This window comes from Brassica napus, chromosome A4 (assembly GCF_020379485.1).
Source record: "Brassica napus cultivar Da-Ae chromosome A4, Da-Ae, whole genome shotgun sequence".
In the NCBI taxonomy this organism is placed as follows: Eukaryota; Viridiplantae; Streptophyta; class Magnoliopsida; order Brassicales; family Brassicaceae; genus Brassica; species Brassica napus.
In genome coordinates this window covers 9,736,062-9,763,308 of record NC_063437.1, presented here as the reverse complement: position 1 = coordinate 9,763,308, position 27,247 = coordinate 9,736,062, and the positions used below count along the sequence as shown (strand labels likewise).

The 27,247-nt window shown below is 35.4% G+C and overlaps 6 protein-coding genes across 24 annotated transcripts; 2 read left to right on the top strand and 4 right to left on the bottom strand.

Annotated features, from left to right (window-relative positions):
- The first annotated feature begins 595 nt into the window (after nt 1-595).
- On the top strand, nt 596-7,559 carry LOC106446022 (disease resistance protein RPS6). Of its 3 annotated transcripts, XR_007338989.1 has the most exons (9): nt 596-815; nt 1,087-1,534; nt 3,320-4,430; nt 4,520-4,897; nt 5,043-5,989; nt 6,066-6,504; nt 6,599-6,785; nt 6,968-7,274; nt 7,408-7,559. XR_007338989.1 is itself a non-coding variant. In XM_048777444.1 (8 exons), exons 1-7 carry the CDS (start codon nt 617-619, stop codon nt 6,770-6,772), a joined length of 3,696 nt encoding a protein of 1,231 aa, XP_048633401.1. In that variant the 5' UTR covers nt 596-616; the 3' UTR covers nt 6,773-6,785; nt 6,968-7,559. The 3 variants fall into 3 exon arrangements, 2 of the variants coding, with proteins under 2 accessions (XP_048633401.1, XP_013743145.2); XM_048777444.1 differs by having other exon boundaries at nt 6,968-7,559; XM_013887691.3 differs by lacking the exon at nt 596-815 and having other exon boundaries at nt 917-1,534; nt 6,968-7,559.
- Nucleotides 7,560-7,779: 220 nt separating this feature from the next.
- On the bottom strand, nt 7,780-10,302 carry LOC106446023 (serine carboxypeptidase-like 7). Of its 5 annotated transcripts, none has more exons than XM_022718067.2 (11): nt 10,048-10,302; nt 9,812-9,963; nt 9,669-9,745; nt 9,454-9,576; nt 9,098-9,340; nt 8,870-9,028; nt 8,730-8,801; nt 8,538-8,656; nt 8,346-8,459; nt 8,202-8,261; nt 7,780-8,124 (listed from the first exon to the last, which is right to left on the bottom strand). In XM_022718067.2, exons 1-11 carry the CDS (start codon nt 10,185-10,187, stop codon nt 7,914-7,916), a joined length of 1,470 nt encoding a protein of 489 aa, XP_022573788.2. In that variant the 5' UTR covers nt 10,188-10,302; the 3' UTR covers nt 7,780-7,913. The 5 variants fall into 5 exon arrangements, with proteins under 5 accessions (XP_022573788.2, XP_013743147.2, XP_022573787.2 ...); XM_013887693.3 differs by having other exon boundaries at nt 8,216-8,261; nt 10,048-10,255; XM_022718066.2 differs by having other exon boundaries at nt 8,216-8,261; nt 9,454-9,587; nt 10,048-10,098.
- A 3,041-nt stretch (nt 10,303-13,343) lies between these two features.
- On the bottom strand, nt 13,344-13,835 carry LOC106448270. Its single transcript, XM_013890179.1, has one exon. It carries the CDS (start codon nt 13,833-13,835, stop codon nt 13,344-13,346), a length of 492 nt encoding a protein of 163 aa, XP_013745633.1.
- Nucleotides 13,836-15,484: 1,649 nt separating this feature from the next.
- LOC106446025 (40S ribosomal protein S9-2) lies at nt 15,485-16,779 on the bottom strand. Of its 2 annotated transcripts, none has more exons than XM_048777441.1 (3): nt 16,633-16,779; nt 15,941-16,322; nt 15,485-15,870 (listed from the first exon to the last, which is right to left on the bottom strand). In XM_048777441.1, exons 1-3 carry the CDS (start codon nt 16,658-16,660, stop codon nt 15,657-15,659), a joined length of 624 nt encoding a protein of 207 aa, XP_048633398.1. In that variant the 5' UTR covers nt 16,661-16,779; the 3' UTR covers nt 15,485-15,656. The 2 variants fall into 2 exon arrangements, with proteins under 2 accessions (XP_048633398.1, XP_013743149.1); XM_013887695.3 differs by having other exon boundaries at nt 15,485-15,840; nt 16,633-16,777.
- Nucleotides 16,780-16,959: 180 nt separating this feature from the next.
- Nucleotides 16,960-21,574, top strand: LOC106446027 (adenylosuccinate lyase-like). 12 transcript variants are annotated; one of them, XR_007338979.1, is made up of 13 exons: nt 16,960-17,198; nt 17,289-17,322; nt 17,941-18,521; nt 18,624-18,731; nt 18,952-19,143; nt 19,245-19,352; nt 19,572-19,748; nt 19,850-19,957; nt 20,382-20,505; nt 20,576-20,633; nt 20,763-20,865; nt 21,022-21,090; nt 21,334-21,574. XR_007338979.1 is itself a non-coding variant. In XM_048777442.1 (3 exons), exons 1-3 carry the CDS (start codon nt 17,175-17,177, stop codon nt 18,822-18,824), a joined length of 303 nt encoding a protein of 100 aa, XP_048633399.1. In that variant the 5' UTR covers nt 16,960-17,174; the 3' UTR covers nt 18,825-18,967. The 12 variants fall into 12 exon arrangements, 1 of the variants encoding a protein (XP_048633399.1); XR_007338982.1 differs by having other exon boundaries at nt 20,576-20,689; XR_007338985.1 differs by lacking the exon at nt 21,334-21,574 and having other exon boundaries at nt 17,941-18,156; nt 18,345-18,521; nt 21,022-21,219.
- A 756-nt stretch (nt 21,575-22,330) lies between these two features.
- LOC106446024 (DExH-box ATP-dependent RNA helicase DExH18, mitochondrial-like) lies at nt 22,331-25,000 on the bottom strand. The gene has a single exon (XM_013887694.3). It carries the CDS (start codon nt 24,769-24,771, stop codon nt 22,444-22,446), a length of 2,328 nt encoding a protein of 775 aa, XP_013743148.2. The 5' UTR covers nt 24,772-25,000; the 3' UTR covers nt 22,331-22,443.
- Nucleotides 25,001-27,247: the final 2,247 nt, after the last annotated feature.

Below are 27,247 nucleotides of genomic sequence, written 5' to 3'. Positions count from 1 at the left end.
AGCATGTTCCATCCATTATCGGTTAATTAATTAATTCCAAGCAAATAAAGCAATGAATCAAGTTGTCAAACATCTAAGATAATTATTGATTTAAAGCTCTGCTTCTACTTTATTTACCAAATAGTGCGTGTTGCAATATAAACATTAGACTAACTTCAAACAGTAGTTAGCTTAGTTTCTAATTCTGAAAGAAGTAGAGAGCTAGCACTGTAAAAACCTATCCATTTATATATTTAACTGATTTAAAAATTCTATATAAATTTACAAATCCAAAGAAAAATTACTGATTTTAGTTTTTTTTGTCAACAAATTTTATTTGGAAATCAGTAAATTTAATTTGATTTCAAAATTTAACATATAGATTTAATTTACTATTTAATAATATGAAACTTTCATTCAGCTTCAAGTCTATGTAGTTTTTTTATCAATGAATTCTCTTCAAATTCAACAAAAACCATTATAAAATAAAAGTTATTATGCATATGATTTAATAATACACAATTTGAATTAAAATTTATGAATCACAAAACCAATAGAAAATAAATTCAACTCCGGATTTTTTTTTTTTTTTTTTTTTGAACACACAACTCCGGATTTAAACTTGTCATATTTGGATATGATAAATATTTCATATTTGGGCTTTGAAAAAAAACTTGAACCTGGGCCCAATGACTTTCTGAGACTTTTCTTCCACAAACCAATTAACAAACGGCATCATTGGGATTTGTGTTTGTTCATTGAGCTCTCAGTTCCTCACTCGATCTCCATCGCAAGCTCAAGTGAAGATGACAAGAAAACCAAAGTTACGGAGTATGGTGAGTTTATTTGGATTTTTATATTACATGAAAATTCATGGATGTTCTTTTCTTCTTAGTGACTAGTGTCTAAAGGAGTCATCATCTTTCTTCTTATTGTGTTTGGAATCTGAGAAAGTAAGTAGTTTTGTTTGTGGTCCCTATAGGATTTGTTCTCTTTAGAGAACAATGACTCTTTAAATATTGACCACTTCCTTGTTTTTGACTTTAAGTATTCTTCTTAAGCCTTTCATACTTCTCTCTGAGTTTCACATGGCTTCTTCTTCTTCAGAGATCAACTGTCCACACGATGTTTTCCTCAGCTTCAGAGGGGAAGACGTGCGCGTCAGATTCCGTTCCCACTTTCTCAAGGAGCTCAACCGCAAACTAATCACTCCCTTCAAGGACGATGAGATTGTAAAAGGCAGATCCATTGGCCATGAGCTGATCAACGCCATTAGAGGATCGAGGATCTCTGTTGTCGCGTTCTCTGATAACTACGCAAGTTCCAGCTGGTGCTTGGATGAGCTGGTGGAGATCATCAAGTGCAGGGAAGAACTTGGCCAAATTGTGATACCAATTTTCTATGACGTGGATCCTTCTCATGTCAAGAAACAAACTGAAGGCTTTGGTGTGATCTTCGAGAAGACTTGCCAAGGCAGAAAGGAGGAAGAGAAGCTTCGGTGGCGTCGAGCGTTGACTCAAGCAGCAACCATAGCCGGAGAGGATTCTCGGAACTGGTTCATTCTTAATTTCGAATTCATTTTTTGCTCATTTCCAATGTATTTCTTTATTTTCTCTCTTTAAAATAGAAAAACTCTATAATAGAGATGAATTTGTTGGATTTGTGTTCAATATATTCCTCTATTTCTTCTTCTAAGAAAAAAATATTATTGATATATTTTTTTCTAATTTTACAAATAATACTTTTTATTTGTGAAAGTTGAAAACAAACCCAATTTATTTTAACATTTCATAAAATTATGAAATTATTTACACTATATTTTCCTGTAAAAACTATTATGTAAACAATAGATTTCATTAAAAATATTTATTTTTGGTTATAATTGTCAGAGTAAAAAGTTAAAAAATCATTGCAAATTTAAAAGTATCTATATTATTAAAGTTGAAGTACACATTGAGATTGTTTGGCAATATGAATAGTAGTTAAAAAAATAGTAATGTTTGGAAACATGGATAGTAGTAACTTAGGAAAAAAAATAATGGGCTTAGCTACTAAAAATTAGAAGTCCATTACATTATATTAAAAAGTAATGGATTTATGTTATTTGATATATAATATATTCAAATCAAAATAATAATTTAAAATTATATCAAAAATTTATTCAAATATATATATATATATAGAAAACATTTTTATAATAGTTATTAGTTATTTTCTAATAACTGTTATATATATATATATATTCAAAATTTGATTTTTACTAACATATTTTCTAATAACTATTATAAAAATGTTTTCAATATATATAAGAAAAATACAATACAACGCCCAATTTCAAACACCAACTTAAAGTATGGTTTTTATATTTCACATTAAATTTTAAAATATAATATATGTGATTATTTATATGATTGTACGTATAAAATATTATTAATTATAAGAAAACTTATTTGATGGTACATATAAAATATGATTAATTATATGATAACACATATTTTGTAACCTATGATGACACATATATGATATATATATAATAGTGATTATGGGTGGGCGTTCGGGTTCGTTTTCGGGTCTTTTTGGGATTTCGTGTTCAGTTCAGATCTTTGAGGATTTGGTTTGGATTTGGATAACTAATTTAAATAGGTTTGGTTTAAATATTTGGATAGAGAATTAATAATTATTTAAATATTTTTGGAGTTTTGAGTATATTTTAACTATTTAAGATATTTACGTTTGATTATTTGTATATACTTTCAAGCATTTAAGCGAATATATAAGCATTTAAGCGGACTTAAAAGTTTACATCATATTTACAAGCATTTAAGCAACTTAAATATTTACATCATATATTTAAGTATTTACGTTTGATTATTTGTATATATTTAGATCATATATATTCTGGATGTTTTTATATATATTAAATCTAAAAATAATTAATGTATATAAGTATATAAATCTATTTTGGATACCTAAAATACTTCGGTTCGGATCGGATTAGATTTCAGTTCTTCAAATACTAAAATTTTGAATAATTCGGATATTTAATCAATTCCGGTTCAGATTTAGTACTACTTATTCGGATTGAGATCGGTTCAATTCTTCGAATTCGAGTTTTTTTACCAACCCTAAATAGTGACATAAAAATCAAATAGCATCATATTTTTTTAAAAAATACACCCGCACGGGCGTGCGGGTCAAAATCTAGTGTTTCTATTATACATTATACATGAATGCTATTCCTTTCTCTAAATATATAGCTCAAAATAGTAATGTCTATTTTAGAGGAAGAAATATAAAGTGATTTTGCTTCTAAATACTATCTACTTTCGGTTTGTGTTAGGTCTGACGAAGCAAAGATGATTGAGAAAATCGTCAATGATGTTTCCAACAAACTGTGTTCAACAGCATGCAATGATTTTGACGACTTTGTTGGAATCGAAGCTCACATGAAAAACATGAATTCGTTGTTGGAGTTGGAGTCAGAGAGGGTGGTAATGGTAGGGATTTGGGGTCCATCTGGTGTTGGTAAGACTAGCATAGGACGAGCTCTCTTTAGTCAACTCTCCTGTCAGTTCCAAGGAAGCATTTTTATTGACAAGACTAAGGAGATTTATACTAGGGCCAACTCTTACGACTACAACACCAAGTTGGACTTACAAGCACAGTTTCTGTCTGAAATTTTGGACCAGAAGGACATAAAGGTACATAGTTTACATACGATGATAGATAGGTTAGGGCAGAAGAAAGTTCTTGTTGTGTTTGATGATATGGATGACCAAGTCCTCTTAGATGCCGTGTTGGGAAAAACTAGATGTGTTGGTCCTAGAAGTAGAATTGTAGTGATTTCGAAGGACAGGGAGCTTCTTAGGGCCTGCGGAATTGAATCTGATCGTATCTATGAGGTGGAATACCCGTCTAAAGAGCTAGCTTCCCAGATGTTCTGCCGATGTGCGTTCGGACAAGACTCTCCACCTGATGGTTTTACGGAGCTTGCTAGTGATGCTGTAGAGCTCAGCAGGAATCTTCCACTGGCTCTCAACGTTTTGGGTTCATCCCTCGCTGGGTTGAGGAAGGAGGAGTTGGAAGAGAGGATGCCTAAGCTCGTAAATCGTATGGCTGGACAGGTTGATAAAACATTAAAAGACAGCTATGACAGGCTAAAAGAAGAAGATAAAGCTATATTCCGTCACATAGCATGCTTATTTAATCATAAACCATGTGACTACGTGAAAGGATTGCTTGAAGATAGTAAGTTGGATGTGGATGTTGGACTTGTTACTCTAGCTGAACGGTGCCTCATTCAGATATCAGAGGATAAGATCATAAGGATGCACGATTTCCTGCAAAAAATGGGTAGAGAAATCGTTCGGCAACCATGTATTCAGGACCCTGGAGAACGTGAATTCTTATTGGATTCTAAGGAGATCTATGATGTACTTGTTGATGGAACTGTAAGTTTCTATGTTTGGCCTCACTTGATACCTTTTTTTTTTCTAAGCATGTTAGTTACCAATAGATTTGGTTTCTAAATACTTTTCAGGGAACTAAAAGTGTTTTAGGCATATTTTTGAACTTACGTGAAATCGAGGATGAATTATCTATTAGCGAGGAAGCATTCAGTGGGATGAAAAACCTTCGGTTTCTAAGAATCTACGGGGTCTCAGAGGAGGATAAAGAAACCATTTTGCAATTACGGGGAGGCAAAAACCGTAGGAGGCGCCAACTTGGATTACGAAAATGGTACTGGTGGGGGTCCATGCATTTACAAGAAGGCAAAAACCATATTTGGCGCCAACTTAGATTACTGGAATGGTGGGGGTGCTCAATGACAAGCATGCCTTTGAACTTTCGTGCAGAAAATCTTGTTGAGCTCAGAATGCCGGATAGTCAACTTCACAAATTGTGGGAAGGAGTTGAGGTATAGAACAATGGATATATATTAAATTTTGGCAAATGAAAGAGTAATCAGATTTACTATGAACAAGTTTAAATTTGAACTGTATGAAGTTATGACATGTGTTACATATCTTTAACTTCCGGTTGCCCTCTTGTGTAATTATCAGGTGCTTAAAAGCCTCAAGACGATGGATTTGCGGAGATCTAAACACCTGAAAGTATTCCCAGATCTTTCAAAGGCAACCAATCTTGAGGAACTGTATCTTGAAGATTGCTGTAGTCTGGTGACGATTCCTTCCTCTATTCGTAGTCTCAAGAAACTGAGGAAGCTAGACATGAAAAGATGCACAAAACTGCGGGATCTTCCAGCGAACATTGACTTGGAGTCTCTACATTCCCTCAACTTCAGTGGGTGCTCACAGTTAAGAAGTTTTCCTCATATCTCAAGGAATATTTCACATCTCTTTCTAGATGAAACCAAGATTGAAGAAGTTCCTGAGCGGATAGAAGACATCTCTAGACTCAGTTACGTATCGATGAAAGGTTGCAAAAATTTAAAAAGAATATCCCCAAACATTTCGAAACTGGAGGTGATATTCTTTTCAGACTCTTATTCTTTGGATGAACAGAGTCACTATACACAAGAATGTGCACACAAGATTAACATTCCAGTATCAAGTGGGTCTTCTTCTCGCAGTTGGAAGAATGACGTCTTCCTAAGCTTCTATGGGAAGGATGTTCGCAAAACTTTAATCAGTCACTTGTACAAGGAGTTCAGTATCAGAAAGGTCACTGCATGTACTGATGATATGCTTGTGCCAGGCGATGAGCAACATGGGATAAGAGAATCAAGAATAGCTGTAGTTGTGCTTTCAAATAACTACGTGTCTTCGAGCTGGTGCTTGGATGGGTTGGTGGAGATCATAAAGTGCGGCAAAGAGATTGGTCAAGAAGTGATACCCGTTTATTACGGTGTGGAACCTGCTCATATCAGAACTCAGATCCTAGACCTTGGAAAGGCCTCCAAGAAAGGGTATACAGTAGACAATCACAAGCAAAGGGTGGAAGCTTTGACTGTATTAAACCAACTTAAGGGATATTATTTCCCAGACTGGTAAGTTATCTGTTTTATCTATTACTTTGGATTTTAAGTTCTAAAGTATTTACTCCATCATGTTTCTTCCAATCAGCGACTCTGAAGCAGAGATAATTCAAAAAATGGCGGACGATATTTCTTTTGCACTAAATATTACACCAAAAGAATATTTAGATGTGGTGGGAGCAACAATGCCTAGTAGTCTAAACCAGGAAACTGGGGAAGCACTGTACGATAGGTTAGATTGGAACGAGAAGGTTCTGTTTCGTCATATTGCTTGTTTTCTCAATAATAAGACATATGAGAATGTGATGCGGTTGCTGGAAGACAGTGAGTTGGATGTTGGAAGTGGTCTTAATATTTTGTTGCATACGTCTCTGATACGAATATCAGAAAAGAGAGTCATACGTATGAAACCTGTGCTGCAAAAATTAGGCAGAAATATAGTTCTTAGACCATTCATTAACCAGCCTGCAAAGCGTCAATTCTTGATGGATACTAGCGAGGGTTGCGACGTTCTTATTGATCAAACTGTAAGTTTTTCGTTTTAGCATCGTTTTTTGAACAAGTAAATTTTGTAAAAATTTCAGGGTATCAATATTTCCCTTAAAAATTTTTTTTTTTCAGGGTAATGAGAGGATGTTTGTCATTTCTTTTAAAGTATCAGAGACATCGAAAAGGGATGAAAGATTCAGAGGAATGAAAAAATTGCAGTTTCTGAGAATGTTCAAGAAGAGTTTGTACGGTAAACAAGTCAGAGTTCATTTAGTAAAAGGCCTCTTCTTTGTGGGAATGACTTGATAATATCTGATGGGTAAGATGCTATCATCGGCTTATGTCTTTCTTCATTTTTGCATTTCTATGGATATGATTTATACCTTTTTTCTAGTTTGTATATGTGGAATTCGTTGCTAATCTGCTATACTCTACCTATCCAGTTTGATACACTATTAAATGCTTATGCTACTGATCCTCTATTTTTGGGTTGGATCACAGATATTTTGCCGAGAAAAGGCAACACGTATTTTAACTGGAGCCTACATTGTTTATCCCATGAAGCAGCCAGTGTCGTTGCCCTCTGAAGAAAAAGAGTGATCAACCTCGTTCTTGAAAAAAGGCAGAGTAAGGCTTTAACAGTCAAAGTGGATATACTCGCTTATGTCTGCACTTGGTCTCATTCTTTGTCGTCCAACTATATATATATATACATATTGTGATACATCAAGTGGAAAAGATTTGCTAAGGACAGAATAGAGGAAGAGAAACTTACAGCAAACATAGCAGGAGAGGATTCTCAGAATAGGTACTTGCGTAATTTTGATCTTCCTGTTTTCTGTACAAGATCCGGCTTCCGTTAGTATCTACTTTATGTTTGTGCTCTTCTGTCATCACCATCAAAAATATGATTTCATTGTTGAGTTTGTACTTGCAAACAGAGTTCATGTCTGAAGGTTTTGGACCAGAAGGGCCTAAAGATACAAGGTTTAGGTGCAGGGAAAGTTGTATGATTCTACTTAGTTCCACATCTTAGCACTCTCGTTAATAATCACAATACACATCTTTGGTTCTTCACTAACTGAATCATAAACTAAGAAAAAAACCTTAAAATGATGGTTGAAACAGTTCCCCTTGCTAAGGTTAGGCTTACCACAAAAATAAAAAAGATTTCGGTTCGACATCCGACCAAAACACTCGGACATGTTCTTCTTCTAAAAGATTCAAATATAAGTGCTACATCAAAGTACATAATGTAGCACATTAAAAGTTCACTTGAAGAGTAAAGGTTTCTGTGTTCAAAAAAAAAAAAAGAAGAGTAAAGGTTTCTTATCGATAAGACGAAATAGTCATATACAGATGCTTCGATAAAATAATAATGTTGTTGGACCGGTTCTGAGAATTTGGAAATTATAAACAATTTAATAAAAACATTGGTAAGATTTTGCTATAATAATTTGGGATTTATATACTTTATGTAGATTATTCTTAAAAAATTGGGGGTTCTTGACCAATGTTTCAGAATAGCCCATAGCCAAGTTATATAGCCAGGACCCGTCCTGAACTTGGACTTGTTGCTAAAGAGGTTGGCCACTGATCCACCTTTGGAACATGATATAACTCTCCTCTGGTTTATACTCTGGAGTGTGCTCTCCTCCCTACAAGCAAACCCAACACGGTTCAGTTAATAAAGATAAAATGACAAAAACAGCTATCAAAATGTTTGAGTGGAAACAAAGAAAGACTTGCTTTGATAGTCACAAATGTCATATTATTGGCATAAGTCCTAGTGTATCTGCCAAAATAGAGCAAATCTAATGAGTTCATACAACAATAGAAATAAATTAACAAGAGAATGAACAAAAAGAAGGTAATATACCCGGCGATTTGATCGCCTATCATCCAAGGTCTCCAGTCATCAATGACAGAATAATTAAGCGATCTAATCCAAGCTTGAGTTCCAAGGGAAGGCACGTACATGTCATGATCACCACTGTTCACCCAACAAAACATAAGTTTAGAAGAAAAAAAAGCCTTTGATTTTATAGCAAGAGGCTAAAACTCTGCTCACCTGAAGATGAGAGAAGGATATCCATTGATGCTGTTATTCATATGGTATGGTACACTGCTTTTGATGTCATTAGTGTAAGCCATATCCCAGTCACAACGTGCCCATTTCCCTTTACTCTCCTGCAATCATAGTTTCTCGTCCTAAACCAAAAGAGATTGTGAATCTTAAGTTTTTGTCATACTCATCTATTACCTTATTAATGTGAAGAGCCCTGCGCACACTCTCATCATTGGCCCAGTAGGTAGTTAACACGTACCTATAATCCTGTAAATGCAAACTCGTAAAAACATTATCAAACAGTTAACAGAGTGTACGTAAGATGGATCACGTACATAGCAATCGGGAGATGGGTCATCTTCGCACAATGGCGTCGTGACAAGTGAGTAGTTTATTCTATCAGTGCACTTATGATATTCTTCAACGAGTTTCAAGCATTCCTTGTTACTTGGATCTACAGTTTCATACTCTCCTTTGCAGATTCCCTTCATCGACTGCTTACAAAACAAGAGTTTTCAGCTACTTTTGTTATCTACTTTCAGACAACAACAGTAGTTTCATACCTCGTAAAGTTCATCAGAGATCAGTGCCATTCCATGAGTAAACGGAATGCGATGGTTATGATCAAACTCAATATCGGTTACCGGGTTTCCGAGCACGTAGCCCTGAAGGTTTATTGGAGGCTTGCAGCATAAATAGTTTCCTTTTGAGATTTCTTGAACGAGTGCGGGAAGAACCATACCGGAATAAGAATCTCCACCTGCATAAAAAGGGTTGGACAAAAACTCTTGATGCTTGTTTAGCCACTGCACAACCAAACAACAACCACACAAAATAAAAGGCTCGTAAATGTATGTATCCGCACAAATAAGAGATGCTTCAAGAGATGACCAATTAATCTTCTTTTTTTTTTTTAAACCTTTTGAAGAAACTCGTGGATCAGCTTGACTTCTCCTGAATCACTTGGTTTGCTAGCAAGATGAGTTCTTGAGTAGGAGAAGCCAGTTCCAACAGGCTGATCCAAATATATTATACTTGATATCTGATGCACAACTTGAAAAAAATAAAATGAGGCATAAACAATTGGGAGTTTTTATCTGTCACATTTGAATAATGTACAACACTTTGTGATACCTTAGTCCATGAATATGTAGTAGCGATCAAGGAAGGAAGAGTTCCATTGTAAACCTCAAATTTCACAGTCACAGGCCCTGTTCTTTTTGTAATCTTGATTCAGAAACAAAGCAGAGACACAACATAACAGTGAGTCAAATTACCATTCTCGTAAAGAAGACCGGAGATTGAAGAGCAACCAGGTCCCCCACTTAACCAGAGGAGAAGAGGGTCTTTTTCTGGATTCCTCTCAGATTTGATGAAGTAGTAGAACAATTGCACTTGCTCTTCCTCACCAACACCAACACCAACATACCTTTCAAGAGAAAGTCATAGATACTCAACTCCAAACTCAGAGCAAAACCCGGTTTAGTATGGTAGAGTTTTTCAGCAAACAAACCCGGTTTCGAGCTCAAAAGGAAGAGGACCTTCAAAGCCAGGAAGATACTTGACGATAGAGGTAGAATCAACAGCATTGCCAGATAAGATAATCAGAAGAAAAAGAAGCTGCAGGACAGAGGAAACGTTGGCGTTAGCCATTGGAGTTATGATAAACCGGCACAAGACCAACGATTAAATTTTTAATAGTAGAAAACACACACAAACAAAAGCCGTACCGTAATTCACTTGTCTCCATCTTTGAATCTGTCACGTATTTAAAAAAAATAAAAAAAAAATAATTAATGAAAAAGCTTGTTAATATCAATCAAGTGGCCGAGCAACCAACCAAAGTGTGTGACGGTTTGCCTTTTAGACCACAAGGTCCACAACATACATTACTAAAAAAAAAACAAGAACAGATTCAAAAGTAAAACCAGATTAGGTTCGCTCCAGTATAAGAGGACAGTACCCAAGTTTCAATTTGCCTACACTGCCATCAAGTACTACTACTAACCCATTCCACGATTACACAATCGCTTGTATAGTCGTTCGTATAATTTATCATCATTCCCTTTCCAATGTTTCCGTTCCTTCTCTTCTTTCTTTTTGATAAAACGTTAAATATTATATCAAATTTTCAATTTTGTGATAGACTTTACAATAAGAACTAGTAACATAATGCAGATTAACATTTACATTGTGATTAGTTAGATTTTTTTATGGGTTTCTTGTATTTTCCCTTATTAGTTCAAATAAATGAAAAAGGAGAGCATTTGAGACTTTTTTTCCTTGGAGAGCCTGCCAATCTTTCTTTCTAAATTTTATTATTAACATAAAATTAACCTGTTACAAAAAAAAAAACATAAAATTAACCATAATTATCTGCACGGATTTCAACCTAGTTCTAGCATATATATAGGTGTTTCAATATATTTTGGTATTATATATATATTTTTAAAAAATTCTGATTTGAGTTTTCGGGTATGGTTTTGAGTTTCAGGTAAAATTTTAGATTTTCAAAAATATAATTCGGATAATCAAATAAAATTTCGGGTATTTTTCATGTTTTCGGGTCAGATTTTGGATAAAATTTCAAATATTTTTGAGTATTTAAATATTTTCAGGTATTTTTGTGTGTTTTGGGTTTTTTTTGGGCCAGATCTGGAACCGAACCGAATTCGAACCGACAAACTCTAATTACCCTATTGGATCCAACTATCTAAGATATGAACCACTCTGGGTCCGATCCGAGGATCCGAATACCCAAATTTAGTTTAGGGGATTTAATACTTTCAGGGACATAAACCAATTTTTAATCAATATAGTTGATTGTGTTTCGTGTTTCAAAAAAAAATGTCAATATAGCTGAATTTCCAACGTAACCATTGTGTTCTAGTGTCACGACTCGAAAGTAGGGTCCACATTAGGAGAGCTATTTAACCCGGTCTCTTCTCTTATAACTCGGCCACGCGAAGTTGAGCTCACCAAAAGAGTTTCGGGTTTGTTAAGAACAGGCCCGACTCAGTCTAAAATATGAATTTATTACTCTCTAACACACTTTTTATCTTTCAAATTACACTATAAAACACTCGTAGCTGAAAAAACACTTCTTCTTTATGCAATGTCCTACTTGCCATTTAACTAACTAGACTATCTCTTTTTTTTTTTTTTTTTTTTTTGATCAATACTAACTAGACTATCTCTTAACTACAATTCTTCTCACTTCGCCAACTATAATACTTTTATGTTTTTCTTTTTAAAAAAAAATGGATAAAGCTTCTTTTTTTATCATACGGAAACCAAACCAATATTCTTTCTCTATCCATTTTTTAAAAAAATCAGATCCACATTCCCAAATATCTTCTAACCCTAATCCGCCAACCCTCTCCTATTTCAATTTTCAATTGATTTTCAAAATCATTTTTCCAATTTTATGAACCCTAATCATGGTGATTTCCTTTGTTCCTCTTTTTCTTCTCCTTGCGCCGATCTATTGACGTTGTTGGTAACGGAGGTGTCGCTGTCCGGCTCTGTTCTCTTGAGTCTTTTCTTACTTCTGGTTCCATCTCTCAGCCATGGAGTCAACCAAATCTCGTTCGTCGAATCAAAAGTGATCTCCAAAGTCACCGAACTCACCTCCATCAAACTACCTGAGCTCCTCCGTGGTTACTGAAACCAAATCTGGTAAATGATTGTCCGGTGGCCAAATCCCCTCCTCACACTACACCTTCCGCTATGGAGGTTTTGCGTTCTTCGGCTTTCAGTTTTTATGGTATCAGTAGCTGAAGCTTTCACTTTGAACATCTCCGAAGACTTACAAAGAAAGGTGTGAGAACTAATCTGAATTCGCATACGATAACTCTTAACACAAAATTCCCAGATTCTTCTTTTTCTTTTTCTTCATGCATTAAAACCAAAACACAAAGGGATTCTCTGTTTGTGATTCCGTTTGCTTCCAAAAAACCTCAAATTCTTTTTCTTGTTCTTTCACAATGAGTTTGTGATTATGTTTTGTAATGTATCTATTAGAGATTTTACTTAGAAATTTAACAGATGATGTAAGCTCTTGTTTGTTGACTATTATAAAGCCCCGTAATATAATCGGCCCTCCTCTGTTTATTGAACATGTTATATTTTTTGGTTAATTGTCTTCATGTCCACAAATTTAATCATATTTACTAAGGAAAGATAAATCATTAAAAGCTTTGTTTGACAGAATTATAACCTCCAATGTTTTACAAAAAAGGATTCATCCACAAGCATTTTTTTGCTAATCTTCTGAAACCACGAACACAAACAATTTTTGTGTTCGAGTTTTCAAAGTTTTTTCACCTTTTTTATCTATCCATGTCCACATCTTTTTTTTGTTTACGTATTCTTTTGTACATGATCAATTTTTTCTCATCCACATTTTTTATGTCCATGCATTTTTATATAATTGCTAAAAATATATAAAATATATATGCGAACATGGATCTTATAATATAGAGAAAAAGAAATTATAATTTATTGTAATAATTATATTTCTTTTGTGTATCTTAAAATCTGAAAAGAAACAAATAAAAATCAAAAATGGAATGAATAATAAAAGTATAAAGAAACAACGGTAAATTGACAGTCTCTTTCTTTTTCTTTTTTGTCATTGAAATCACTTTAAGTGTTTGAACTCCAACAGAAAGTTTGAAAGAAAGAAAGAAACGAAGAAAAATAACAGACAAAACTAACACCACTAGGTGCTTGAGAGACAAATACCCTACGAAGGGCAAAGAGATAAAACCATGGCTTCATACTCCATTAAGGCAAGCTATGGCAGCTTCAACTTGAGTATGAAGATGGAGAGTTAACTGCCTCAGCAAGAATAGTGTCATTGAGCCAACTTGGACCTCCACGAGCTATATAAGAACTCCATCGTCCATCGTTCGTAACTCTGACAGCAATCTGATCTGCTACTCTATTTGCTGAAACATTCACAACTTCCACCAAACAGCTTTGGAAACAAGATAGAGCTTGATGAGTACACTCAATTAAGTAGGACAAACCCGGGAACCTGTGTGGATTGTTCAAGGCCTCCAGAGCTTGAGTTGATGAGATTTCCATGATAACTCTGTTCCAGTGCAGAGTCTGAAGATCTTTAGCTGCCCAACATATTGTAGTAATGTCAGCTTCCAATCTTGATGTAACCTCTGAGAATGAACGTCGACTGTGTTTCATAGGTTGACCTTGAAAGTCTCGTATCAACCAAGACGCACCCGTATGCTGAGAACTAGCTGTCCATGAGCTTCCTATGTTACATTTTACGGAACCCATGGCCGGTTTTCGCCAAACCAGCATGTTTGGAGCCCCATGTACTGAATCTTTTCCTTCTGCTCCTCTTGGATGAGATTAAACCAAATAGCGGCTTCCTCTGCAGCCTTGGAGAAGATGTTAACAGATGAGATACTTTTTTGTTCAAAACAAAAGCTGTTCCTTGCTTTCCATAAGTGCGAGAGGATCCAAGGAAATCGTAATCTCTCAGCTCGTCCAATCCTATGATTTTTACTGATTGAGAGCAGATGATATAGATTCAGGAGAACCGATTTATTAGAAAAACCTCCCGCTAGAAGTGGAATCTGAGCACGATCTCATGTTTCCTTTGCCACATCACAAGTGAATAATAGCACATGGCAGATGGTCTCCTGCTGAACTGCACATAGAGGACAGGTTGTGTCCAAGTTAATACCCCTTGATCTAAGTCTTTCTTTAACTGCAAGAGCGCCAGACAAAGCTCGCCATAGAAAGTGTCGAAGCTTCGGAGAGGTCTTAATTAGTTTTCCAGAGATCACTCCACAACTTTTTCTCTAGAGGAGGCACTGACTGACTATCAGGGGATTGTACCTCTTGTATGGTTTCAAGCAGTTTATAACCACTCTTGGAGTCATAACATCCATTTCTCGAGAAACCCCAGACCAAGGTATCCACTGCTTGTACATTGAAATGAGTATTGAGGATTGTATTAGCATCTTTCTCTTCAAAAAGTTGCCTAACTCGTGTCACGTTCCATCTTCTTGACACAGTGTCAATCAGATCCTCCATTGATAGAATCAAATCGACAATGGCTAATTCATGCAAGTCACCTTTTCAGACGCCTAACCAAATACCAAACTAATTTCATAGAAGTATAACTAAACAAAATAAAACAATTATACTTTTTTATTTCATGTCGATAAACAAAGGGCATTCATGTCAAAAAAACATCTAGGGATTCGAGAAAGTGTGGAGAAAGTGTGCCTCCAGCACATTGTGTCCTATAGTGTTAAAAATATACAAATGTGTCTTAAAGAGAAATCAACTCCTAAAATATTGCCCAAAGCAAAAACAAAATTTGGCGCCCTATGTATAATTCGAACCAGGCACCCTTGGCGACAAACTAGGATACATGCAAGTTTTGGTTCTTGTGATGCCCATAAATATATAATCTAATTTGGCGTTTAAGCTGGTGTTTTCTCAGTTTTAAGTCAGGACCGGCACTTGCTAATGAATCAGAAGAAACAAGAACATCCAACAACATTGCACGGCTTTTTCAAATGATACCACCGTAGGGTGGTTGCTATAAGTATATTTGAATGTTGTTTTAGTTTTAGAAAGTTTAAGATAATCATTTGAACATGTAAAAACTTTTTAAAAAAGTTTATTTTCCTAACTTTTATTTAATTTTTATTAATTTATTTTTATTTAATTTTGTTTTCAGCTTTTTTTTTTGAATTGAAAAACTGATGCCACCTCATTGAATGGTAAGTCAACTTGAATGGTTTTTGTGATACAGATGCCCGTTGATGGTTTAAAGTGATAGTAAAAAATATTAGAACTTTAAAATGTTAGTGAATAAAATGTTAGTGAATACGCCAATTTGAGAGTTTTTAATGCAATTTTCCCAAATATTAACTACTACTTACTGTCTTGTAAGAACTAAGAAGCAAGATCCGAAAGTGGCATCATTGTTCAACAACACAAAGGTACACTACCACATTATTGCAAAACACACATAAAGGCTAAATCCATTACAAACCAACACACTTGACTTCTTGTAGTTCAAGAAAACTATTAAACAAAAAAAAAACATTATTTATCCAACAAAGGGGTTTGGTACTTTTACTCTTCATCATCCTCATCACCACCAACACCACCAGCTTTCTTAGCACCAGCTCTCTCGTTCCTTCTCTTCACTCTTCCAGGTCGACCACCACCAAATGGACTGGTCAGAGAAAAGTCAATGTGTTTCTGTGACTCTACTTTAACCATGAACGATGGAATGTTCACAAGTTGCCTCCCAACCCTAAAGCACAGATTCTTTACACAAGTCAAGCTGAGGACAAAACCAATATGCATTACAACTGTTTAAAGTTGTTTCCAAAGATATATATACTTTTGATTACCTGATGTGCCTTTGTCGGATAAGGACACGGGCGTGGTGAATGGACTTGGCCATACCGGACTTGAAGACAATAGTCTGGAGACGGCGCTCGAGGAAATTCTCAACAGTCAAAGCAAGAACGTAGTCGAGCTTGTTCTGGGACTCATCAAGAAGCCCATTCTTGTTCATCCTCCTCAGAAGAGCTTCACCTTGAAAGATCCGACGAGGGTTCTTCTCGTCGAGAGTGAGAAGCTCTCTGGCAGCGTTACGGATACGGCTAAGCGTGTACTGAACCCTCCACAGCTCTCTCTTACAACGAAGACCGTATTCTCCGACAAGCTTCAGCTCGGCGTCAAGACGCTCCTTCTCGTAAGGACGTCGCGGCTTCTTGAAGGTCTTGCCGTCTGCAAAACACACAAACTCAAGATTATCAAACAAAATCTTCACAACATAACATGCAAGCAAAGAGAACCCCATACCAAAACAGAGTGCTCTGCTGATTAATGGAACAACCTTTAATTATCCTTTGCATGCATCATCCATAAAGAATCAAAAATATATGATACCCAGATGATCTAAACCACGGAACAAAAATAATTTTTCTTCTAAAAACAGAATCCAAATTCAGGTATGGGGAAAGAAACTATATTAAAAGGTGAAAGTTCGATCAAGTCAGAGAAACAAAGATGGAGAGAAGAGAGAGAGAGAGCTTACAGTTGCGGTAGAACCTGACTTGCACCATGGCTGCTGTGCTTGCACAAAACAGAGAGGAGAGTGATCTCGAAGAAGAGGAAGAAGCAAGAACCTTCTTTTTATAATAAACTGTGTAAAAAGCCCTTACGAGGCTTTACGGCTAAATCAGTTATTTTTGTTTGGGCTTTATCTTGTTTAGTTAAGCCCATTGGGTTTTAATGCTTGCCTCTCGTGTCATATCTAACCTATACTAAAAGGGTTATATGAGCATCAGGGAGAGTGTCCACGTAGAACAATTAAATCAACCAATCAGGAACATGTAATTGGACACGTCAGACAGACCTCACAGATCAAAAAAAAAAAAACGTCGAAAGCCTTCTCCTCACCTCTACCATTTCGTCTTCTCCAATCAAGAGCAAAGAAGCCGAGAACCACTTCTACACAATCAATACTTTCGATTCAATAATGATTCCGTTTCATCTTCCTCTTTTCCTCTTTCTGTATGTACTGATCTTCTCTCTTTCGTACAAACCAAAACCCTAGAACCACTCAAAGCTCAATCCATGGCGATGAAACCACAATTACGGGTATGAAATTTTCTTTTGCTTAGTAAGAAAGAACCACTTAACCTAACTAATTTTATTAACCAATAAATTTTCAACGCCTCCCTCAACCAGACGCTTCTCTCCAATTCTCACCTGCTCCCAACAGGTATTGTTACAGTAATATTTGTTCAGTCTCAGATTGGTCAGTTTTGTGTTGATTGGTTTCACCGTAGTGTATGGCTTTTGATGAAATTATATCATGTTCTGCTATGTTTCTATGCGGTGAAGTTATGATTTTCATTTGATTTTGCTCTGTTTTTATAATATGAAAGGCTTGAGCTTTCTCTGTTTTGGTCATTCATTACTCATCTGTGAATCTTGGTTTCACCAGAGTGTAAGGATTTTGATGAGATCTTATCATGTTCTGCTCTGTTTTTAGTGGTGGAAATTATGATATTTCATTCCATTGCTCTGTTTGTTAGAATCTAAAAAACTCCAGCTTTCTTGCTCATCTGTGAATCTTGGTTTCACCAGAGTGTAAGGATTTTGATGAGATCTTATCATGTTCTGCGCTGTTTTTAGTGGTGGAAATTATGATATTTCATTCCATTGCTCTGTTTGTTAGAATCTAAAAAACTCCAGCTTTCTTGGTTTTGGTCCATTCACGTACAAATCTCCTTTTTTACCTTTTTATGGCTTTTGCTTCTTGAATCAGAAAGTGAAAAACATATATTTGAGAGATCTTTGATAGGTCCTAATGCACCCATGTTCTTGTGTTTGTTAGATTCAATGGCTTCTTAAGCTTTCAAAAATTCCCGAACTCACCGAAGTTCCAAGCTTTAGTAAAGAAGCTGAGGCTTACTTGCAAGCGATCATCGATGGGTTCAACGTGGATGCCGCGTTGGAAGTCAAGAAGATCGAGAAAGTAACCAACCACGATGTCAAGGCAGTGGAGTACTTCTTGAAACAAAAGTGTGAATCTCATCCAGAGTTTGCTAAGGTTCTTGAGTTTTCCATTTCGCTTGCACCTCTGAGGACATCAACAACCTCTCCCACCGTTTGATGCTTCGAGAATCGCTTAGCTCCGTTATACTCCCGTCCATGGATGAGCTCATCAAGTTTTTATCATTTTTTTTTGTTTCTTCATTGCTTTTTACACAAGTTTTTATTTTGTTGTTGTTGCTGCAGAGGTGGCTTCTTGGATGTCACGGTAGAGAGACAAGCAGCGAGGATAAGGAGTATGTATCTGAAAACAATTCTCAGACAAGACATTGGATTTTTCAATGTGGAAACAAACACAGGAGAGGTTGTTGGTAGAATGTCTGGAGATACTGTTCTTCTACAAGACGCGCCATGGGTGAGAAGGTAATACCACAATAAATAAAACTTTGAAGCTTAAAATAATAAAACTTTGAAGCTTAAATTTTTTTTTTTAACAAAGAGATTATATTTTCTTGAATCTTGCAGGTTGGGAAGTTTATTCAGCTGGTATCTACATTCGTCGGTGGATTTGCATTAGCTTTTGTTAAAGGATGGCTAAGGTCTTCATCGAGAATTATATATTATGTACAAAAGGTGAGAATATCTCATCCAGAGTTTGCTAAGGTTCTTGAGTTTTCCATTTCGCTTGCACCTCTGAGGACATCAACAACCTCTCCCACCGTTTGATGCTTCGAGAATCGCTTAGCTCCGTTATACTCCCGTCCATGGATGAGCTCATCAAGTTTTTATCTTTTTTTTTTTTGTTTCTTCGTTGCTTTTTACACAAGTTTTTATTTTGTTGTTGTTGCTGCAGAGGTGGCTTCTTGGATGTCACGGTAGAGAGACAAGCACGGTAGAGAGACAAGCAGCGAGGATAAGGAGTATGTATCTGAAAACAATTCTCAGACAAGACATTGGATTTTTCAATGTGGAAACAAACACAGGAGAGGTTGTTGGTAGAATGTCTGGAGATACTGTTCTTCTACAAGACGCCATGGGTGAGAAGGTAATACCACAATAAATAAAACTTTGAAGCTTAAAATAATAAAACTTTGAAGCTTAAATTTTTTTTTTAACAAAGAGATTATATTTTCTTGAATCTTGCAGGTTGGGAAGTTTATTCAGCTGGTATCTACATTCGTCGGTGGATTTGCATTAGCTTTTGTTAAAGGATGGCTAAGGTCTTCATCGAGAATTATATATTATGTACAAAAGGTGAGAATATCTCATCCAGAGTTTGCTAAGGTTCTTGAGTTTTCCATTTCGCTTGCACCTCTGAGGACATCTACAACCTCTCCCACCGTTTGATGCTTCGAGAATCGCTTAGCTCCGTTATACTCCCGTCCATGGATGAGCTCATCAAGTTTTTATCATTTTTTTTTTGTTTCTTCGTTGCTTTTTACACAAGTTTTTATTTTGTTGTTGTTGCTGCAGAGGTGGCTTCTTGGATGTCACGGTAGAGAGACAAGCAGCGAGGATAAGGAGTATGTATCTGAAAACAATTCTCAGACAAGACATTGGATTTTTCAATGTGGAAACAAACACAGGAGAGGTTGTTGGTAGAATGTCTGGAGATACTGTTCTTCTACAAGACGCGCCATGGGTGAGAAGGTAATACCACAATAAATAAAACTTTGAAGCTTAAAATAATAAAACTTTGAAGCTTAAATTTTTTTTTTAACAAAGAGATTATATTTTCTTGAATCTTGCAGGTTGGGAAGTTTATTCAGCTGGTATCTACATTCGTCGGTGGATTTGCATTAGCTTTTGTTAAAGGATGGCTAAGGTCTTCATCGAGAATTATATATTATGTACAAAAGGTGAGAATTCTGGATCATTTATCAGTCTCTGACTAATACACATTGATAATCTTTCAATCATAAGAAAGTTAAAATGGTCACCTAGAGATAGTGCTACCCATGAATGTCAAAGCGTATTGCAATCTGTATTCAGGCTTTTCTTTTTAACTTGGAAGACTAAGTTGCGTCTTAGCCAATATAAAGATAATGTAACTAAATGACAAAACGGTCAACCATCTGTTGTCTAACAGAAAATAGAGACTTATTTAGTTAGGTTTTGTATTAAGCAAAAACTTTAGGAGTTTTATGAAGTTATTGTTCATAAAACTGTATTCTATGAAATATTTGAAAGAAATGTGCTATTCTCATCTAATATCAAATTGGGTGATCCGATAATCTAAAATTATTCTCCATATAAGTAATGTGTTTTCTCTTATTTTTTCAGCAACAAGGTTCACAACGGTTATACAAATAGAGGAAAATGATCCCGATGATGCCTCTTACCACATTCCATCCCCTCCGATACAAACAGTTGATCGACATAGCCACTGGTACCAACAACTTACCAGGTAAACAACCACTTATTTTGATTATTTCTTAAAAAGTAAAATTTGACATGAAAGACAAACATTATCCCAGATGTAGTTGGACAAATAAGAATGTTTCAAGGTAACGATCTCCGAGGGCAACAACGGAGGTCAGAATTGGTCTACTACTAAACAGATACCAAACTTTTTTTTTTTGAAAAAAAATGTACATTAAACCCAACCGTTTATTTAAAATTTTGCGTAAGGCCAACTTATATATATTCACACAATTCCTACAGGTCAAAAATGGTCTGCTTGCCCAGTTTAGAGACTTACATAGCATGACAATCATGAAAAACAAAGTTGTAATCATTACAAGCATCAATCCCAGAGTATTTAAAGGTAATAATTATCAATTATTTTAGGGATATATAGATATTGTTTAGTTATTAGAATGAATAAACTTCCACTTCAACATGTTTTTTTATATATTTATATGGATTATTGGTTTACTTTGTGGTTCACAATGGCTTCTCTTTTATTCTTACATGACTACAGGAAATCTGATACTCGCCACAACTCCTGCTACTCGATTTTAGTGTGACAACACTATTAATCTCATACAAAGTTAGTAATCACTCATGAAGTGGTCATCTAAACTTTGAGCTGAAGTCTACTACAATAATTCTCTCTATATTCCTCATCTCTTAAAAAAATATTTTATTTTCTATCAATCAAAGTTTTTTTAAACTTTCATTTCCATAATTTTTTCATGTTCTGAATTTTTTGGGTTATTACATATTAAAAACTACAACATTAAACCATTACTTACATTAACTTTTTTTTGTATTGTTTGCAACATTTTTTCAGAATTAAAATTTCTAGATTTGACAATCTCAATAGCAGAGATAGAAGCAATTTCCAGCAGATATATGGAGTTCCATGAGGTCTATGACCACCAAAAAACAAGCCTATAAGATTGTTGAACACTGTAGTTTCACAACAACACTAATAGAGAGTCAGGAACACACACACAAACCATATTTAACTCTTATGCACCATAATAAGCATACAGGTTGTGATTGGAAAAAAATAAATATTTGACCACCAATAATTCTCTCCTCAGCCCATGAAGCTGTTTTAAAAGTTAAAACCCAACACAATAATTCTTCTAGATTTTTTAAAAAATCACGACTCACAAAATTTTCTAAGGATACGTGGTTACTAATTTTGTAAGGAATCTTTATATAAAATCACATATTTACAAAAATCTTCAGCTGAAAAGGAAGGTAATATATTTCGCTAAACCAACATTTACGATCTTTGACTATATCCTTTAAAAGGGAAAATAATTTTTTTTAAAAAAATTAAACTCTCCCAAAAACTCATCTTTCTCTTGGGTAGAAAATACCTAAAAGCTGAATATAATTAAATATATAAAAAAAGATGGTCCAAAAAAGATTGGAAACATAAATGACAAAATTTACATTATACAAAGATAAACTTCTAAATCGAGAATAAAAATGAAGTAAGAAGGAGGTTACACCTAACTACAAAGACAATAGAAAACATGCAATGCAATGAAACTGAAGGTTTAATAAATTAAATTCTATTGGAAATACACATTTGTGAGAGTAATTATATAGGATGAAAGAATATTTTTTTTAATAAAATTATTGAACATTAGCAAGTGGAAAAGAAAATCACGTAGGAACAAAGAGTATTAATCCTAAAATATATAAAGATTTAAATTAAATAAATGATATATTAAATAATATAAGCTAACTACAAATTATTGTAGATTATTATCTAAAATTAAAATATTTAAAAGCATTTTCTGCGCGTAGCGCGGACAAAGACTCTAGTATATGTATAAAGATTTGATACCCATCTTTTTATAACTAGTTGAAGACAAAACTTTCAGCAAAATCCACAAAGATACAAAAGATTCTCTCAAAACCCCATAATCTTGAATTTGCTTTACTTATTACGAACTAACTTAATCAGTGAAACTGGTCTCTCATATCCTCCTCCATCTTCCTTCTTCTGACCCTTCATCACCTCTTCTTTCGACTCCATCTTCCAATTAGCTTTAGTCAAAGATTCACCCAACAACTCTGCAATATTCGTCGCCATTGCTTCAACCTTCTCCACAAACGGAAAGTTCTTCTCTTCAAACTGATTAGACAACCAAAGATACATAGACAAAACCTGATGCCTGCTCTCCAAATCCAACAGCTCTGTATCGTTCCTAGCGGAACTCTTCGGCATCCCCATGGCCACATTAACCGGCATATCTTGGCTGTAAGTAGACGCCATCCGGTACAAATGGTACATCGCTTTCGGGTTCCTGATATTAACCGGCGCAAAACAGAAGTTAAACCGGTCTTCTAGAGACAACCCTTGTACTTTCTCCAGCATGTTTGCTACTTTCTTGACGTGATCGTGACGGCACAGGAAGTAAGAACCGTCCAGCCTGCAGTGTTTTCCAAAATGCTCCAAGAGCTTCGAAAACGCCATGTCGGGAACTTTGGCAGCAAAGACCTCAATCTGTTCAAAGAAAGGGAACAACCCCACTTTTCTAACTTCATCGAACGGTTGCTGCAGACACTCTATCAGAAAAGTTAGATCTTCCAAGTGTAACGTCGTCGTGAGTCCATCTGGATAAACGCTTCCTCTCCTTCCAGCTCTCCCGGCGATCTGCTTCACCTGCGAAGCGGGTACAGGCACAACCTTATCGCCGTTATACTTGCTCAGACTGTAGAACACAACCCGTCTTATGTTGAGATTCAGCCCCATCCCAACGGCATCACTAGCGACCAAAACATCGTACTCGTTCTCTTGGTCGTTGAACAGATTCGCTTGCTGTCTCCTCGTCTCCGGAGGCAACGCACCGTAGATAACACAGCAGCGATGCTTTGTGTGTTTCTCTATCGCCATTTTAACTTCGAATATCTCTCTTCTCGAGAAGGCGACAACACAATCTCCTGACTTAACGTTCTTGAGATCTCCTAGTAAAGTCTTACCTTCAACTACCAAAGGTTTAAACCTCTCGTAATGCTCTTCGACCAACTCATCTCCTGTTTCGCTACACATCTTACGCACAATCTCCAAAACACTCGGGTCTCCGCACAAATGAATCTCGTCTGCTTTTAAACCGAGGAGAGCTTTAGTCCAAGCGTGACCTCTGCTAGGATCAGCCATCATCTGAATCTCATCGATCACAGCCACTTCGTATAACTCATCTGTAGACACCATCTCAACCGTACAAGAAACATGTCTCGCGAAGGGGACGTGTTTCTTCTCCTGTCCTGTCAAGAGACTACAGTAAACACCTAAAGCATTCACCTTATCGAAAACCTCCATGGCTAACAACCTAAGCGGGCTGCAATACAAACCGTTCCCAGCTTCCATAAACCGCTGCAGAGCATTATAAGTCTTGCCGCTATTAGTCGGTCCACAATGGTAAACAATCTTACGCTTCATAGCTCGAGCGAAAGGAAACCAAGTAGCTGGCTTTGTGAGGTCTGCAGAATCAACAACGCTCTTGAAACGTTTGATCTCGTCAGGAAACTCTTCGATACAGAACTCAACAAACACAGGGAAGAGAAACTTAACGGCGTCATCTGTTGCCCCAACGCGGACAAGTCCTTGGACAACCTCGAGGTTACACGTCTCGAAGAAGAAGTCACGGAACTTGGCAACAGCTGTTGGGAAAAAAGATTTACCGATGTAGATGGCAAGAGCTTGATTAGCTGCCCAACCAGACTGAGCAAGGTAACCGAAGATCTCATGTAACGTATCCCACTCGCTACGCTGAAGGTTAGAACGCACTTCACTACCTCTAAGCTCTTTGTATAGAGCCGCGGGGTCGTGAAACGCAGCGTTTAGAGCACGAGCAGCTTCGCTACTCTCTGCACTGTTGTTATTATCAAACACATCGCCAAGCTCGTTAACCACACCTTCCTCGTCGTAACCGTCACTCTCGGAGTCAGAATCGAGGAGACTTTCTTCTTCTTCACAGTCTTCTATATTGGATTCGAGTTTGTTCTCGTCGTTATTGTCCACCGTTGAAGAAAAGCATCTAACTTTACCAAACCCAAGTGTGTAATCGTTCCATGGGAGGCGAAACCGAACCGGACTATCCGAGAAGAACCGGGTCGCGGGCAGAACATGAGATTCGGGATTAGCAAGAGATCTACAATGGGTTTCTCTGCAAGTGTGGAGATTTCGGGTGGAAGAGAGAACTCTAGCTCTGGAAGTATACGCTCTACGCAAAACTCTAGCGACGCCTCTGGCCATAGTCATGAGCTTCGAATCACTAACTGAAATTGAGAAACTTTTGCAGAGTTAATTTTGATCCTGCTCAATAAAAGTCGACTCCTTTTTCGTATTACTTCAAATGGGTTTGTGGATTTGGGGAAGAAGTGAAATGGTAAACGGGGGCGAAGCTAGTTTCTTTTAATCGTACCTGAGAAAAGAAGAGAGAGAGAGAGAGAGAGATGGTGGGCTTTTAAGGTTACAGAGTGATGTTAAAACCCTACGACCAGTGTTTTGAATTCCGACTTCGACCCGTGGTTGAACCAAGAAAAATCCCATTTGAGTTTTGGGAAAAATCCAATACTTAGAAACCAGCAAAACTTCGTAAAAACCCAGTAAAACCTGGAATGTGATACTGGTTGAACTATCGGTTGAATTAATAAATAAATTTTACTTCTTTTCTTTTTAGTTTTTAATTATGTTTTTGAATTATGTTTTATATTTTAAGTTTCCAATTAAAAAGTTATGTGCTAACAAAAAAAAAAGTTAAGTTTTCTCTTTTTAGTTTTATATTTGAGACTTTTAGATTTTGACAAAGATTTCATTATGCCACCTGAAGAAAATGAAATGAACGATGGTAGAGAGAACCAAAATTAGTTGATGTGATTCAGTGTTAGTTTATTTATGTTATTGACAATTATTGCAATGATTTTTTTACTTTTGGTTTATTTTGTATTTGAAGTTTAATTAATTATTCACATTAGATATTTAAATATTTATAAATTTTATGTCTTGATTTTTTTATATATATCATAACTCTTACTTTGTTAGAGAAAATTTTAAATAGTCTAAACTATTTTTTGATATTTTGTATGTCAAATGAAAATAAAAATATAAAAAATAAAATTACGTATTTTCTAATTGTTTTTAAACATAAAATATATACATATCGAAACTATAATTTTATGTTATAAAAAACATTTAGGTATGATAATCTCAAAATAATAAATGTTTTAAGATTCCGTATTACAATGTTTTTGCTCACACATATCACCATGTCCTCGTATCTCTATATAACAACAGAATTAATGAATCTCCGAACAAACCAAAGAGAAAATCTATCATACCTAAACACACGAGATATATAGATATTGAGACTGTAGTGGTGATTGTGGGAGCTAGACCAGCTGGTTTAGCAACATCTGTTTGTCTAAACCAACACTCAATCCCAAACGTGATCCTCAAGAAAGAAGACATCTATGCATCAGTTGCGAGCTTCCTTTCATGATGCACGGTCCCAATGTTCCAATCTTCATGCCCAAAGAACTTTTCATCAACTAGCTTTACACCTATAAAGTGACGTACGTATCTAGTATTTTACAGGCTCAAGATAAACATATTAATATTTTACTACAAACTTTTTATGAAAATATAATTAATATATCAATAAAAATATATAAAACCATTTTATATGCACTAGTTTTACCGAAGAAACAAAATTATATAGGTAATTGCGCTTCATCATTTATATATATTAACTGAAATATATACAGTTTACATGTCAAGTCATAAGTGATAAACTAATATAAAAATGTAAAAAGAAAATACTAGTAAAAAGTCATCAAATGTCTAGCCATACATCCATTTTCATTTCTCTTCCCGTGTGACCTCACACTCACACTTGTTTGTTTCTTTTATTTAACATTAAAGCAACTAACTTTTTCGATGGTTTCAGATAAAAAAAACCCTGTATGTAATCACATTTTAAAGATGGTTGTAGTAGTTTAACAATAAATATGACATTAATATTGTATTTTACTGCAAATTTAGATAGTCAAGTTAATTTGTAACTATTTTAAACATATGCCTTTATTTTTAAGTAGTTTAGTGTAAATATAAAATAATCGGTGTGAGTAAAAGTTTAAGAAAATTTGGTCAATTTTGTTTAAAAAATTATTTCTTAAAACTTTAGAAGTCATCCACTTATATACTTGATTTGTATTTCAAAATTAAATAAAGAATCTCAAAATAATAAATGTTTTCAGATTCTATATTAGCTAATCTTATCAAATATATACAGAACAAGTATTAATATCTAAGCAATTATAGTAGTTAATATCATAGTCAAAAATGTTAAAATAAAATAGCATAGTCAAAACATAAATATATTATCATACATCCTCTCTACCAACTAACCATTTACGTTGTAAGCCACGCAGATTAAGGAACATATGGTTATATTTGTTACCTTATGCTCTTAAATTCATAACGTTTATGTTATGCTGTTTTTCAACTAAACTCTCTTTTATTTACAGAAATTATGTACATAGTTCCAAAACAGTCAACACTAATAAAAAGCACTTTGCATTTTCTTACAAGTGTCAAAAATTTAAAGATTCTGTATTTCATCATTTTTGCTCACACATATCACCATGTCCTCATATATCTATATAACAACAGAATTAATGAACATCTCCGAACAATCCAAAGAAAAAATTTATCATACCAAAACACACAAGATATG